This window comes from Pavona decussata, unplaced genomic scaffold (genome assembly GCF_977016875.1).
Source record: "Pavona decussata unplaced genomic scaffold, jaPavDecu1.1 SCAFFOLD_54, whole genome shotgun sequence".
In the NCBI taxonomy this organism is placed as follows: domain Eukaryota; kingdom Metazoa; phylum Cnidaria; class Anthozoa; order Scleractinia; family Agariciidae; genus Pavona; species Pavona decussata.
The window spans coordinates 378,812-395,913 of record NW_028145476.1 but is presented as its reverse complement, the minus strand read 5'-3'; the positions used below and the strand labels follow the sequence as shown (position 1 = coordinate 395,913).

General features: G+C 38.3%; 1 protein-coding gene and 1 long non-coding RNA gene across 5 annotated transcripts; one reads left to right on the top strand and one right to left on the bottom strand.

Annotated features, from left to right (window-relative positions):
* Positions 1 to 4,327: 4,327 nt before the first annotated feature.
* LOC146480216 (uncharacterized) lies at positions 4,328 to 12,600 on the bottom strand. Of its 4 annotated transcripts, none has more exons than XR_014864767.1 (8): positions 12,456 to 12,600; positions 11,808 to 11,854; positions 9,857 to 9,987; positions 8,500 to 8,716; positions 7,855 to 7,897; positions 6,739 to 6,792; positions 5,358 to 5,504; positions 4,328 to 4,643 (listed from the first exon to the last, which is right to left on the bottom strand). It is a non-coding gene; the product is annotated as an uncharacterized LOC146480216 (long non-coding RNA). The 4 variants fall into 4 exon arrangements; XR_014864769.1 differs by having other exon boundaries at positions 8,558 to 8,716; XR_014864770.1 differs by having other exon boundaries at positions 5,358 to 6,171; positions 8,597 to 8,716.
* A 70-nt stretch (positions 12,601 to 12,670) lies between these two features.
* Positions 12,671 to 16,333, top strand: LOC146480215 (uncharacterized). Its single transcript, XM_085109930.1, has one exon. It carries the CDS (start codon positions 12,697 to 12,699, stop codon positions 15,016 to 15,018), a length of 2,322 nt encoding a protein of 773 aa, XP_084966056.1. The 5' UTR covers positions 12,671 to 12,696; the 3' UTR covers positions 15,019 to 16,333.
* The last annotated feature ends 769 nt before the right edge of the window (positions 16,334 to 17,102 follow it).

The following is a 17,102-nucleotide window of genomic DNA, read 5'->3' as shown; positions in this document are numbered from 1 at the left end:
TGGATAAGGCACTATTCAGGGTCTAAAATATGCTTCACGTAAAACCTTTTCCAAGGTTTTCGTACACTCCCAAACTTAAGTGTGGTAAGAGTGTGCATATTCGCTTGCACAAGAGGAAATACTGAAATCTTTGCACAGATTGGAACTGACGGATAGCGACTTATCCACTGGATAAAGTTATCCGGCCTTTGAACAACTGGACCCAGGTGTATTACGGCATGCTTGATGTTATTTTTATATTCCTTTTTTTTTTTTTCACAAAATGTCAAATTCATCATTTTGTCACTCTCAGGAAGTGGCAACGCCGGCTTTTAATTAACTTCATAAGGACAAGATAGATTAGGTCGACAGAAAAGAATGTATATTGTCTCCTTGAAGGCATCCTGTTTGGCGCCAACTGGCTTGTTGTTGCTGTTGCTATTTAATTAAAATGCAAAGAAAGCCAGGAAAATCTGTGGTTTCTCATTTGAATTTGAGACAGTGAACGTGCTAGCGTCTCCTAGCTGCCATTTTGATTCAGAATGCACCGGGAACGAGAACTACAATCAAAGTTCTCTTAAGCGACCGCCTCGGGAATTGGACTGAAAAAGTGGTCGTAAGTCGTAACTAGAGCTGGTCGCTTATGAGAATGCAATCTCGTAAGAGACCAATAGCTGAAACAATAGAAGCTGATCACTTACCAGAACTTTTAGCATAATAATAATAATAATAATAATAATAATAATAATAATAATAATAATAATAATAATAATAATAATAATAATAATAATAATAACTATTTATACAGCGCTTATCCAGTTCTGTTCTAAGCGCTTTACAAAGTTTTAAAAAATCACATCTGTTTAAAACAATTCGAAAAAAGATGAGTCTTAAGTTTACGTTTAAAAAGATTCAAATTGTCACAAGAACGGATTTCGACAGGTAGTTTGTTCCAGAGTTCTGCGGCCGAAACAGCAAAAGCTCTGGAGCCATACGACTTTAGATTATAGTTGACATGACACAGGCGAAATGCGTTCGACGACCGGAGCGTTCTTGAAGTTGAATAGCGGCGTACCAGGTCTTGTATGTAGATGGGGGGACTGTTGGTGAAGAGCTTTGTGGGTGAGCAGAATTATTTTGAATTTAACTCGCTCGGAAACTGGAAGCCAGTGGAGGTCGAATAAAATAGGGGTTATGTGGTCATACTTGCGAGAGCCTGTGATCAGTCGAGCCGCGGCATTCTGTACTGACTGAAGCTTTTTAATGACATATTTCGGAACATTGTATAAAAAAGAGTTACAGTGATCCAACTTGGAGGTTATAAAAGCGTGGACTAGAGTCTCAGTGGTTTTAGTGGATAGCAATTTTCTTATACGGGAGATGTTTCGAAGATGATAGAAGGCAGATTTACAAACAGAATTAACATGAGGGAGCATCGACATAGTACTATCAAAAACGACACCAATGTTTCTGGAACATAGAGACGGCTGAATTGTATATGTATATGAATTGTGTGAATAGAGGTAGAGAAGTTCGGTTTTGTCTTTGTTTAGTTCCAGCTTGTTTAAGGACATCCACTGATCAAGGTCGGATAAGCATTTCTCGATTTTAGCGATGCTGTTGGTTAGGTCCAGATTGTCATTAGTAGAAAAGGAAATGTACAACTGAGTATCATCAGCTTAGAAATGAAATTGCATGTCGTGGAGACGTAGAATGTCGGCAAGTGGAGCAGTGTAAAGGAGGTAGAGGATGGGCCCAAGAACGGAGCCTTGACGTACTCCACATTTGAGCTCAAGAGACTGTGACTTGCGTGCGATTAGTAAGGTAGGAGCGGAGCCAATCGAGTGCAGTGCCACATATAGAGAATTTGGAGTTCAATCTTTTGAGTAATATTTCGTGGTCCACAGTGTCAAATGCAGCGGAGAGATCAAGTAGCACGAGCATGACACAGTGGCGATTATCAATAGCACGCAAAATATCATTATGAACGCGAACGAGGGCAGTTTCGCAGCTGTGAAAGCATAAAGCTTTTTCCTCGGTCTCAGGGTGACACTCTTGATTCAGCAACAAATCATCTTGAATTTTCGATTCGAGATCTTAATCTACGAACATTATTAGGCAGTGTTATATTACTGTAAATGTGATCACGAAGTGTATACTTTTATTTTAAAAACAAAGGAAAAGACAAGTTGGGAATTCCCAAAAGTGGTCGCGGTCGCTTACAAGAGCTTTTGATTCCAGAAGTGACAATTCAAACGGGGTTTCCGAATACTGGTCGTAACAAGAGCTGGTCGCTTACGAGAGAGATCGCAACTGAGAGCTTTGACTGTAGTTACCACAGCCTCTCCTCTGAATACCAGGTCTATTCTCGTCACCAGAGCCTCCTATGCCCAGCCTCCGGCACCTAAGAGGACCAGGCGGCTTTGGGGACGAGAATGTACTAGGTCACGAGAGTCCCCACCAGAGAAATGGGGCTGGATTTACGAGGCCCTCCTAAGATGTATCCAAACAACGTTAACAATACTTAGGATTTGAAAGTGAATATATGAAAATTCGTACATTTGAACTGCGGAAGTGAATGATCATCGCAGTTACTTCTACAAGCATAAAAAAATATATCAGGGTTGAACGGGGACCGCTGCGATGCAGGCGCAGTGCTCTCCCAACTGAGCTATCAAGCCGACTGGGAGCTGGTCATTTTATGAATTCCTAAATTTTATGAATTCCTATCCGTAGAAGAGATAACTGAAAGTGAATCTATGAAAATGCATACATTTGAACTGCGGAAGAAAGAATGAATCATAATACTGATGATACATCTTGACCTAAGAGGACCTCGTGAATCCGACCCAAGTCAAGTAATCGAAAGCCAACGAAAGCTGAAGGTCGCCGCAAGGCGCGGATAATTGTTAACCGAGCTACCAACTTATACCAGTATGCCTTCCTCTCACCCTTCCATTCAACTTGTGTACACCAGCGAAGCCTGCCAGTAGCTAACTACTGGGTTTTCATACGACAACCGCCAAAATTATCACAAAAACACACCATGTACACTTGGTCGCAAATTACAAGGAGCGTTTTTCTAACTCGTGCAAACATATCGCCTTTCATTATTTCATACATAACATTGCCTTTGTATAACGAGGGGCACCTTCTCTATGAAAGCACTTAAAAGAAACCTCAAGAGCGTGTAGCAGTTCTCGTAAGGTCGCACGAGATTTGCTTGCAACCCTCCTAGAAAACAATAGCACAAACAATAGCAGCTGCTATACAATTTGAATTAAAACAAGTACACGCTTTATATACGAGAGCCGCTACACTTCTGCTGTTGTTTGTTCTACTGTTTTCTTGAAGGGTTGCAAGCAAATCACGCGAGACCTGACGTGAGCTGCTACATCGCCCTGGGTCTTAAGTGGGCCATTGTACATGTACAGCACTGTACATAAAAACCAATGAGAGCTCGCGGTACCAGTTGAGATCACACCGGGGCATACTTCTAATGGATACCTATAGAACAAAAAAGACACTACGGGATAGGGCGTTTGAAAATGTCGCGCCCAAAGTATGGAACCGAATCCCTTTGGAAATCAGACAATGCCAATCATTGAATACTTTTAAAGTTTTACTAAAGATACATCTTTTTAAATTAGCTTTTTATTAGTTCTCTTATTAACTCGTATTTTAATTTTATTGCTTTTCCGGAGATTGTAAATTGATGTTGTTATTATTGTTGTAATGCCCATTCGATCATATCTTTGTATGTTAGGCTGCGCAATATAAGAAATAAACATTATTATTATTATTATTATTATTGTTATTATTATTATTATTATTATTATTATTATTATTATTATTAGTTACGTATTTGGCGAAAAAAAAAACTTGAGTAAATAACACCTTTTGTTTCGGTGCATTATTTCTTGCTGCTGTTTAGCGTTTGGGATTAGATAGTAATTGCGCTTTTGCTTTGGTTTTGCATTACTACGCTCTGTGATTGGTTGATAAAACTCGCGCCACTTTCTCGACCAATAAGATGTAAAACCAAAACCAATCGTGCCTCGCTCGCACGTGTTTTCCCGCGCTTGGTGCCAGTTACATGTATTTGCTTTGAATTCTGATTGGTTCATTCCGCTGCTTGCACCTGCTGTGATTGGCCAGAGTAATAACTTTGGTTTTGGTTTTACGACACTCGATTGAAAACCGCTCTAACAGGCTCGGCTCTTTAGTAAATGAAAAATGCCGCTTGCTTTATCTTGTAGCACAAGAGATTATTTTGAATGCTTAGAATTGCATATAAACTGTTTGTTAACCATTCTAACCAGCTATTAATTGAACCAATACAAGTGTCTCAGCGGGAATGGTTTATTTACGGACTAAACCTTTACATTTTCAATTTCCTTTCACAGTGTGGTGCGCCATGACGAAAAAGAGTGATCACGTTTCTAACACCCATTAGCCAATCACACTTCGTAGGATAGATTCCAACAACAACCCTTTCAAAAGGCACTGTAACGGAGAGTTTTCAGCATGTTGATCAAGCTAAACTGCACAAATCAAAGACAGTTGTAATAAGCCAAACAGCTTTGACTCTTCTTTGCTGGCGGCCCAGCTGGTGACGACTGGTAGGACAAGAAATGCTATCTGCAGCCATGAATCGATGTGTCCTGCAAAAGAAGTATCTAAATTCAGTTTCAGGTATAGACAGGGATGGTAAAACAAGGGGTTGGAACCTTGGAAACAAGGGAAAAGGAAGACTACATGGGCTCACAGACAGTTCCCAGGAGGTGACAATGGAAATACGAGTCATTTAAAAACAGGGAGGGAGACATGATCAGAGGGCGTGGAGCAGGGGCATTTGGGCTGAAAGAGAAACACAAAGGTTTTTGTTTTTGGCAAGAAATAACTGCAAAGATAGCGTGTAGGAACTCTTGAGTAGTCTTTGATACTCTAGCCTCCCTAGCAGATGCTTTTTGGTTCGTCAACTAACTTTCCTCCCCAATGAAGACTTCTACTGAAGTGACGGGCGCATTCCTTTCCTCCTGTTAACAAAGACCAGCCGGAGTATTGCATGACAAGCCAATAAAATATCTGTGAGGGAGGCTATTGATACTCTCAATATTCCAGACCCCCTGCAACTTTCAATTCCCTCCATGATAAGATATAGATTTGAGACCACAGGTTTATTCTAAGAAAAAATGGGTGGGGAGGGGGGCATTTGTTAGACCTGTACATGTACCATCAGGTAATACATGCGTAAAAGACCTCATTAGCACCCTTTAAAGATGCTTAAGGTTTTGATATTTTCATCATCTGATACATGTACACGAAGTGAAATAATTACTACCATCATGCAAGTACATGTGACATGGAGCTCATACCTCCATGACAAACATCAGATCTAGAAGCTGCTATGTTCATATTCATCTCAAGCATGCCAACTGCTCTTGATAGTTCATCCTGGTCACCAAGGATCAGAAACTTTCATTGTCCTGCACCCTCCAACACTTTTGCAGGTGACGCTTTAGCTATAGAATGAGAACGGCTATAACTAAGTATAAAATTAGGCTAAAAAGACTAGCGACATGTATTTTGTGGGCCTCACAAAAACTTTGGAAAGTTACATTAGGTGCTTGTTGAACAAACCTTTGCATACAGAAATAAAAATCCTGCTTCTGACAATACTCCAACATCAAGTTTTTACAATGCCTTTTGGAACTTTCTATGATAAAAAGAGGCTACCAGATGTAAAAGTTTGGTTGCCAAGATTAAAAAAAAATCGAAAAAAAAAAAAAAAAATTTGGCACAAATGTATGGTGGCACAATGTACAGTAGTGAATGCTTAAAACCCTGCAGATTTAGTGCTAGTTTTCCTCTTCTCTCATAATCATGATCGCCACTTTGCAAAATCATACATGTAGTCAAATACATCATTTCGCTGTTCTTCAATTCTCTGTACAAATAGAGCAAGCAGATTATGGTACAAAAATAACGAGGGAAATTGATACTGAATGTCATGGTCCCAAAGGGTTTGTGGCTCCAGCAAACAAATAAATAAATAAATAAAGAAAGAAAGAAAGAAAAAAAAAATGCAGGGCTCCAGTGCTCCAAGAAAGAAAAAGGCTGGGCTCTTGGACTCCATGGCATTAGGAATGAGGGAAGTGAGAAAACTTGTTGAAGGCAAGGGGAGGAGGGCTTAAGAGAAACCAATAATAAATGAGTTTTTAGTGAGACAGATAATATATTATATATTTTTCAAATTATCACTTAAGCTTGGCCAGAATTGAAAAAAAAAAAAAATGTGAAAGAATATCCAAGCTACGACTGTTTGTTCACTGTAGTGATTAGAAAGGGAAATAAAAAAACACAGTGTCGGCTAAGATTTTATGCATGCTAGGAAGATCTCCAATTTGGAAAGTGTTCTGGCTGTGAACTGGTGTGTTGCTAAGCAGTCTGTTTTACAAAAAAATGACAATATACAGGGTCCTAAACAGAGAGACTTTGGACCTTTGGCAAGGTTTTTGTGGTGGAGTCCAGAGCCCAAAGGATTTTTCTACTTGGAACCTAGACAAAAAAGATGATCTGGCTGAATGGAGCCCTGGACAGTGACCACCAAACGGTATACATTATGAACCAATAGACCTTCATACTGAAGTCATCATCCACAGAATCTTCTGAGTGGTGCATGAACTTTTAATCATCAGGCCTAAATGTAAGAGCTATGCTACAATACATTATAACTTCACAACTGGCCTACAGCACCTTTCAGTTCTGTTTAAATACACCATTCATCTCATGCAGCTTCCAAGTTGGTGCCTAAGAAAACAGCAGTTGTTATTTAACACACATTTAGAATTGGCTCAGACAAAAATGCCCTAAATTACTATTAGGTTGGCCCCTATGCTAGTATTTGTGTAACAAAATAAAGAAGGTTAATATGTTATTCTGTCTACAATTATTGTTATTATTATTATTTTCACTTTAAGATTTTAGAGGCTTAATTGAGCAACTTCAACTTTGTGGGTTCTTTTCCTGTCAAAATAGATATTAGACCACTGGCAAAACCTCTAACCAAGCCAAAAGACCTTTCTAAACTTAAAGTGGCAATAACAGTACATGTACATGTATGCCAGTACTTTTGTGTGCATTTCAGGGTTTATTCTAGAACTAGAAGAAGGCTTGTAAACCTTAGGGATATTTAACAGGGCCTGTTTTCAAGAAGAGGGGACCCATGGAGCAAAGTTATAAATGGTTTGTGAAACCAAACTTTTTCTTAAGAACTTTGCTCTGACCTGCAATGGCAGATAAATTTGAAGTGGAGTATTACTTAGGTTTAGAGTTAAATAACTGCAAAGTGATTTCAACTGATCAAGTTAAAAACTTCAAAATCAATGTCAATATTATTCAATCTTCTCTTAATAGCCAAACTGCACACACTGTGTTTAACATGCTGGTACAAACTTCATTAGACAATACAAGTATATTATTAATTACTGCATGTCTGTCATTAACCATTAACAATCCTTTACCATAAACAGAAAAAAAAGACAGTCTGATCTTTGCAAAGCTTACAAACTCTACAAGCTAACAATAAATTGAAGCAATTCAATTCTGGAAATTTATTTTAGTAAATGCTATTACAAGGCACCATCAGGAAAAAATTAGAGTGTTTGACGTAATTTTCATGGCTATTCAATGTAGCGATTCATAATCATCATTTGGTGCCAAATTATTTAAATTAAATTAACAAGTTAGTAATCTTTACAGACAAGAGACTTCCCCGTTACAAAGAAAAGATTTTTTAGCTCCATTAAGTACTTGACAAATTTGGAATAAGCCAAAAGAATAGTATGTTATTGAGTCAATGTGACTGCCTACCTTAAATTGGTACATCATGTTTCTTCAGTAGATGAATGGATACCTGAAGTACATGAGAAGAAGAATTGTTTTCAAAATAGTGAGAAATCAATGCATGTGACTATACGCAGTTAAAAACACACATATGGGTTTCGTATGTCCATACAAATTAAAAAAAAAAACTGTTGTACAGATAATGAAGAATTGTGTAAAGGGGATAGGAGGTGATAGGTAATGTTTAATATCTTAATACATTAACTAACAGGGTTCATACAAAAACAAACAAAGAAACAAAATTCAACGACTCCGTTAGAAATATATAAACCTTGTGAAGAAATAACCCCTTTTTACAAGCCCCCATATCAGCAACATCAGCCTGTCAAAGTCTTGCATGTACCATCAGATAATAAGCGGAAAAGACCTCACAAGCCCTCTTTAACAAGGCTTCGGTTTTCAAATTTTCATCAGTTGGTACACACATGGCAAAAGTGCTACACCTGTACAATCTAGTAGTGACTCAAATGGTCAGATTTTTCTGTTGAGGATTGAATTGGTAGGGGGCATTAAAACTGAATGTGCAAAGAAAAACCTAACTAGAAGAGATATGAATTCAGACAAACCCAACATTTGCTCAGTTCATTGATAAAATACTGCAATGCAACCTACATTGACAAACGGGCCAAAAAAGAAAATATTTACCATTACATGTAAATAGTAAATATACTTTCTTTATAACGGATTGTTAGACTTCTTCTGACAGTACCTTACACATCCGCTCCACAAACAATTAGTCCTGTTATTCATTCTCATTTTTGATGTCCAGTAAGCATTGTAAAACAGCAAGCATAAAATCTTGAACTTGTACAACAAAATCATATTGCACCTATAAATAACAAAAGTAAAAAGGCATGGTGAATACAATAAAATTCTTTGACCAGGGATTAAAAAAGACATAATTATTAAGTTATATATCAAATGTACATTATAATTATTTAGAAGAAAACAAATGTATATTTTGACTTTGAAGTCTTAGACTGGCATGGGACAATATTCTCCTTCATGCAAGCACAGTAGCAAACAGATTAGATTCAATGTGTAACATGTTGGCTTGATAGCTCAGTCGGAAGAGCACTGCACCGGCATCGCAGAGGTCATGGGTTCGAATCCCGTTCAAGCCTGAATTTTTTCAGGCTTTTCGCAACAGTCTGGCTGCGACGCGTATATAACTGCGAGAATCTTTTCTTCTATAGATTAGATTCAGTAATTAAGGGGATAGGAGGTAACACACAACATCCACATTAACGGGATTATACTCATTGCAGAAACTATCAATGAGGCAAATTCAATGACTCTGCTGGAAATACATGTATGTAAACCCTGTCAAAGACGAAATACATGTAACCCTTCCTTATAAGCTCCATAATTGATATCAATCATCAATTCTTTTAATTCTTGCATGTACCATCAGATAATAAGCGGAAAAGACTTCACAAGCCCTCTTTAATGAGGCTTAGGTTTTCTTATCTTCATCATTTGGTACACATGTTGCAAAAGTGTACACTCTGTAGTTTAACAAATTGTCCTTGGTAATTGCTCCAACAGTCAGATCTCTCTGTTGAAGAATTTTGAGGGGGAAAAACTGAAAATGCAAATAACAGTGCAGTGTGATTGGTCAATTTTGTGGGCCGTATGTCACTGTACGGCCCGCTAAATTTCAACTTGTTTCCTTTCCAGCTGCCCCGATTACCCTCAGAGATATAATAAAAATCTTACTTACCTCTTTTTCTTGGTCCATACTGTAAGTTGATTTAATACGGATCCTTGTTTTTCCCGTTGATTTATGGCCCGCGCGCTTCACACTTGGGCCATAAATCAATGGAAAAAACCTAGTCCATAACTTATAGTACAGACCTCGAACTTGGTTAGAAAGGGGTATGCAATATGGTGCAAGTTGACAAACAAAATACAAGAGAAAGTAGTGTTTATTGATTAGTTACAATACATCACTAGACTCTAACAGTACCTTAGACATCAGATCCAGGCTGAGTGATAAGTCCTGCTGTTCATCCTGGTTGGTTCAGTTCAGTAAAATGATAACACAGCATGTACAAAGTCTTGCAACTTTCACGATGGACAGTGCAATCATATGTACACCTATTATTGCAGCGAAAAGTCAAGATTAATAAAATCAAAAGAAATTTAGCACTTTTCTCCGAGTAGGCTTGACATAAGTCAAATCCTTAAGGGTTGAAAAATGAGCAAAGAGCGATGAAGTAATGAGGGGCAAGAAATTTTCCACCTGGCTGAACTTCACGAAAACTGAGACTTATTTAGAAAGTCACTCTATTCTGTGGAAATAAGAAGTATCTAATAGTTTGACCACAGATAAAAGAGTTTAATTTATGACTGAGAATTAATTAAAAACATCCTAAAACTAAAAGAAAACACATTCAAGTTACATAATATCAAATGTACATTCAGTATCCAGGAGAAAGGGCATTTGACTATAGTCTTTGGCTGACATAGAATAATATTCTCTTTTATGCAGGCACAATGGAAAACAACTTAATGTATTCACCACAGTTTTTCCTACCAGCTTGTAAAGTTCTCTGGCTTAAATTAGGGAGAAAAATACATTGTTTTGTAAGTTCAGTTATCAGAATTATTCTCAATAATTAATTGTTAATAAAAATTTATTCCTCTGCGAATTTTGTGACACAACACAGAGATGTGATCACTATCTCCACCAGCACAGAACCAAAACACAATGAACGAGATAGCAGCTGAGCAAGAAATAAAACTAATGATTAGCCTTCATAATGATGTCATCAACCACAGACTAACTCTGAGTGGTGCATGATTGTTAAATCATCAGGCTTCATTAGGACTCATAATATTAAGTCAAACAAAAATTAATACTCTAATTTATAGTACGAAAAAGTACATACTCTCCTAACTTTTCTTCATGTTTCTGATGTTGGTACAAGTCGTGAGAATTTGCTTAAACATCAAAACACTATACTGCATATGGCAGCTAGTCACTGGTGGCCTCACAGGGCTAACCACTTTATTACTCTCTCAGGGCATCTTGGCAGAGATTCACGTTATACTTGTTAGTTTCAAGTGGTTTTTTATTGGTTATTTTGGGCTACTTCTACTTTATTACAGACAACAGGCAAATTTTACTACAGTAACTACTTTTGTGGTGCTTGCTTGTTGGTGTAGCGGTAACCTGTCAGACTTTAACCAGACAGTCAGCTGTTCCAGACTAGGTTGGTCTCTGCATTACTGTTTTGTTTCCTGACAGACAAAGAACTTTGCTCCACATTGTCTCTCTTCACCCAGGTGTATAAATGCGTACCGGCGACATACTGCTGGGGGTAACCCTGCAATGGACTATGATCCTTTCCAGCAGGGAGTAGAAATACTCCCAGTTACTTCATGCCACATAAACCGCGTTGGCCTCCAGCTGCGTGGGCCATTTAAGTTGCGTTCAATTGACCCTATTCCGGAATAGGAATAAGTGGAATAGCTGTGAAATTTCTCTTTTCAAGGAATCTGGAAAGCCATTTCTGCAAACTTTCCCTGACACATGATATTTTAAGAGCCATTCCATACTCCAGTAACTCCTAAAACCTCTTATGAGGGATTTTTTGTTATCATTGTATATATTTCTATTCCAGAATAGTTGTTAAATTTCTCTTCTTAAGGAATCTGGAAAGCCATTTCTGCCTACATTCACTGACACATGATAATTTAAGAGCCATTCCATACACCAGTAACTCCTAAAACCTCTTATGACGGATTTTTTGTCATCATTGTATATATTCCTATTCCAGAATAGGGTCAATTGAACGCGGCCTAAAGCTCACGTGAGACTAATATTACTCGTGTATTGGCTTACTTCAATGGGACCTTTACATAAATTATAGTGTGGGTAACACAGCCACCCCAAAATTCTTATTTGAGCTCACCTGCAAACCAGTCTATGGCTCCTTTCTAGCTTGCTCAAGCTTTCACACTAAATGTGACGTAAAGAAGACTGTTAAAATTGATAAACGGAAGTCACAATAATCATGTGCTGCATTAACTGAGGCACCATCAGGAAAAAATTAGAGTGTTTGACATAATTTTCATGGCTCTTCAATGTAGCAATTCATAATCATCATTTGGTGCCATAACACAGTTGAACTTCTCCATTAGAGAAGTCATCCTTGGAGATCCAGGGGCATTTAGTTGGGTCAGGAGAAAGTCAAAGCAGCTAAGTTTACAAGAATGAAAGAGTGAGCTTGCTCTTAGCTTTTGTTCTTGTAAAACTTAGCCGCTTCGACTGTTGGGCATTAAGGAATCGATCTCATCGATTCTCTAATGTCCCGAAAACTCAAGGGTTTTTGCAGGATTGCCTTTTGATCTAAAGTAGTAGAAATGTCGGAATAAGCAAAAATCCCTTCACATAAAAACATGATGCTCATGTTTTTTAAGCATCTCTCAAGCATCTCTCAAATCTTTTCCATTTTATCAGTAAAATAATTTTGAGTACGATTTGTGACCACACCACGTGTGAGCGGGACGCCAAGTTAAAACTGAACATCCAAAGAAAGTTTACATATATTGATACATACCTTTGAAAAAAGTCACCAAAAAATACTTCTGTTTGCTTTCTACGCGGCTTTAAGTGCAACTGACGGAAATCGTGCAAGAAGAAAGTCAGACGAAGCTGTACAAACGGTTCCAAAGACGCTGCCCAACGCCAAACGCGCTACACTGCTTTACTGCGAGGCAATGAATCTGAGGCAGGCTTGGGTACGAGTTTCCTGATAACTTTAACCCAGTCTTTAGCGGCCCCGAAATAATTGAGGAAAGATGGCGGAAGGAGGAGCACCACCACTCAAAGCATCGCCATTCGACACTGAAGTGTTGATGCTACTGATAGCAGAAACAGAAACGATTCAAAAGCGATTAGAGAAGAGATTGTTAAAAGATGTGAACGTACAGTTGAGAGATGCAACAAAATCATTTTTTACAAAACCAATCTGGCCTTACGTACCGTGGCACTCGAACGTCGACGTGGGCAGGGGATGGGAAAATTTGAGCGAGTTCAGTGGAAATCAGTCATCACAGGTGTCCAGCAGGGATCACGGTAATTCACTAGGGCCTTGTGAAAGCGAAGTCTGTGAAGCCAAGCAATTAGCAGGCGAATTAGCCCAGACAGCCCAGAAGGCCATTATTGAGCTAACCGATCTGCTAAACCTCATGTCGGTATATACTGAGAAATTCGCTGGAAGTGACGTATGCAGTCTCAGTGCTGATTCCGTGGCTAAAGAAGATGAACAGATAGAAGCAACTCAAGGAACTAGCGAGACATCGTTGGTTAAAGAGAACTGGGGGGAAGAGACCAACGCTGACGTCGCCGATTCCGCGAAAACTAGCTCTAGCCTTAGTCCAGACAGCTGTCCAGGTGATTGTTCGGAGGAGCAGATGCCCAACATTGAAACAGATGCACTCAATACAGAAAAATTAAAGACAATTGATAAGCCTGTTAGCAAAGATCTGAGCTCAAAGATGACAATCGAATTACAGAGAAAAGCTGAAACCGAAACAGTCGAGACAGAAGAAAGTCCGCCATGTATCCCTGGTGTTCATGATAAACACATCTGTGAGGGCAGTTCAGGCAACGCTAGAATGAGATCAGAAGATACCTTTGAGACAAAGTCTGATGGACAGAGGACAGATATTGCTGACTGTGGTGAGAGTCAAAACAAAATGACAGATTTGGAGCAAGACTCGAGAGGCAGGTGTGCGGATGAAGCTCCAAATGCAGGAGAAAATATTTGCACCTCAAAGGCTCCTCATTTCAAACCTGAACTCAGATGTCCACTTTCAACACAATCAGTTTTAAATCATTCTATCAGAAACTGGCTGCCAGATATCGGCATTGAGCTATCTGTCAAAACCGACTATGTAAGGCAGTTTGTAAGAAGTCTCATGGATGACACTGTTCATGAACTTCAGGAAAAGTACTTGATATTCTCTAAGTGCTACATCATAGCAACTGGAAGTATGGCAGAAGGTACCAAGATAGGTCAACCTGATGAATTTGATTTCAATCTTGCCCTCCCTATGTTAGCTGACTCCGATGTAACAGAACTTTTCTACACCCAGGTTGGAATACAAGCACGCCTTCACATCCATGTCTTCGAAAGTCTTCTTTCCTTCCTGCATCAGTTTCCTTTCGTTGATAGTTCCTACAGACACTTGCTTACAAATGCTTATCTTCTCCTGGTTTTTCGCGAAACTGTTAGGGAACAGCTACCGAAGGGATGGATAATGTTAGAGGAAAGTGACATTCATATGATGAGAGTATTTCTAAAAAATCAGACCTTGACTATCCATCTGCGATGTACCTCTGGGCCATATCAAGGCTTTACCCTTTCTATCGATGTGTGCTATGGGATTCCTCTTGATGCTGAGCGACTCCAGACTGTGTTTGTTGGTGACCCCACTCATGCCACGTTTCTTTCCTTCATTCAGAGTGAGTGCCTCCGAATGAACACAGAAGTTCTGGCAGTCATCAGTCGAAACCCCCTGGTTGGAGAACGCTTCTTTTATCGAACAGAGCCAAACAGATTTTGTGACAATAGATCGGCTGCAGACTGCTACAAACTGGCAAAACATGTTTCAAGAATTTTCCTACCAAAAATTTTGAAAAACAAGTGCCATTTATGTGAAGACACCTTGATTCCGTCATTCTACTTGAAAACTGTGGTATCATTTATGATGGATGTCTATACCGAGGAAAGTGCATGGTCTGGTACACAACTAGGAAACCGACTGATAGAGGTCTTTGAAATTATAAGGTACAGTTTTATTAGTGAATACAGAGTTCTAACATATTACTCATACGTAAGCAGCATGAAGATGGATAGTGAAATGAAATATAACCCAAGAGATGGTGTCGTCAAGGTTGGAGTCGGTATGGATGGTTACAAATCTTGCACAATTCCTCACATGGAGGACATCGGCCTTGCAACATCACAAGTGAGCGTCAGCACTGCTGTGCAAAGTTACTGGAAATACATGGTGTGTGAAGAATGGACCCTCAAAGAGTTGCTGGATAAACTTATTGAGCTTTTATATGTCTTGAAGTTCACAGACGCTAACATTAATGCAATTTCTAGTGTTTAAATGTGAATTATTATATTCATTATTTTCATCATATCACTCTGCCTATTGCCAGAGTGCTCTAAGTTTCATCAAAGTTTGTCACCAAACTGGTGTAAGGAATTATATTCTGTGTTTGCATTTCTATCTCTGAACAATTTTTTAAATTGATTTTCCATGTATCAGGTTTAGAGGCTAAGGAATAAGCATTTTGAAATGTAGGCTATTGTAGGCTATTCTAGGTATTGTAGGCTAGAAAAGAAGACTAGGTATACTGCTTTTGAGTACTTGTCATCTTGGTGCAACCTCTTAACACACAGTGGTGCCTGAATTGCCCTGCCTCTGACTAGCAGACCTGCACCTTTCAAAGGCTCTGTTTTCACTGGACCCTGATAACCTGCAGCTGCATTGTTTTTTAGGGGTGGGAGCATTGTTCTGTTGTTCGTTCTTCTGTCCTCTCAACCATCAATGTAAGACGTTGCAAACGGTGCAGGTTTCCCCCCCCCCCCCCCCCCCTTTGGCACTGTCTCACCATGGGGTCAACTGAAGGACTCAAGGGAAAAGCAATATTTATTAAGTGACAACTTCAGTATAAATTTAAATTGGTAATTGCACATGGAATATAGCTTCTGTAGCAGCTTAAACAAAGCATCAATAATTTTTTTTGTTTCCTTTTTAAACTGAAACAAAAGAAATCAACCAAGTGTCAGCTCCTCTTTTGCTTGGGATGTTTGAGTTTCAAGGGAAAGTGTCATAGAGTACTTCTTTGATATCAAACCTTCAGATATTAACAAGCAAAACTAATGTTTCTTGTACAATAACCAGCCAAAGTAGGAGCAATCTGAATTTCAGAGCCAAGTCGTCACTAGACATTATTTTAAAACTGAGTCCTGCAGTTAGATTCCTCTGAGACAGTGAATTTTAAATATTTAATTACGTGGGATGCCTGTACAGCAGCCTACGTTGTAAAATGGGGTGCCGTTTGTTCTTCTTTGAATCGGCAAATTGTAACTTTTGTTGTGATTGGCTAGTTTCTGTTATAATAAAATGCCATATCTTATGCTCCGAACTCTGTTTCTACCTTTAACCTTACACGCCTTCGCTCAACAACTAGTAGCGACATCAGCCCGAACCCTGTAATTTTTTTTTAAATCATTGTAAGTTTACTGTTGATTGTAATTTTAGCTTTTTAGCCTTTTTATTCCGTTTTTAATCTTGTCATGCGCATTTGAACATTTCATGAAATTTACGCATTAGAAATATTATTATTATTATTTTGACCAAGATATATTGTGTAAAACTGGTATTGATTTCCTTTTGTTAACGGAAATCTTTCAATCTTTTAACATAATTTATTCGAGTATGAATTTATTTTTTTATTATTATTTTTTCATTTTTTTTTTATTTCGAAAAACACAATACTTACAATACTATATGAACACCACTTACGCTTATTACAATGCTTATTTACATTACTCCATTACTCTACTTACAGTCACTAATAATTGCACTACTTACAGTATCCAACTCTTCTAACAACACAAACGGCTAATTATACTAATAGGTACAAAAAGTACTATTTTCTTTTTAGCATTGCACAACGAACACACATCGACAAAAGCGACGCCCAGTTAATTCTCTAACTAAAATTAAACTACTAGTAAACTAATAAATAAAGAGAGATATAAGATCTAAATTTATGCATTGGTCTTCCATTCTTTTCCTTAAAAGAAAAATAAAAGCAAACAAAAGCTATATGAGAAGCTCCCATCTAATTTGAAAATCGCGAATGGTTCTGTTTCTTATAGCAATTATTTTTCAACTTGTTTTTTAACTTCAACCTTGTGCAAAAACAAACTAAATATTGGAGAGGTGTTATTTTTTCTACATTCCCAAATAGTTAATTTCCCTAACATTATCAAATAATTTAGTAAATCTTTCCTCTGAAGTAAGCCAACCATAATATCTCTTAAAGACAAAGTTAAATATTCGCCACTAAGATCAAATCACCAGAGTGTAAATACGTTCCAAAAGGCTTGCACAGAGGAGCAGTTAAAGAAGAGGTGGTACAGATTTTCTGTATAGGTTCCACAAAAAGAGCACTTGTC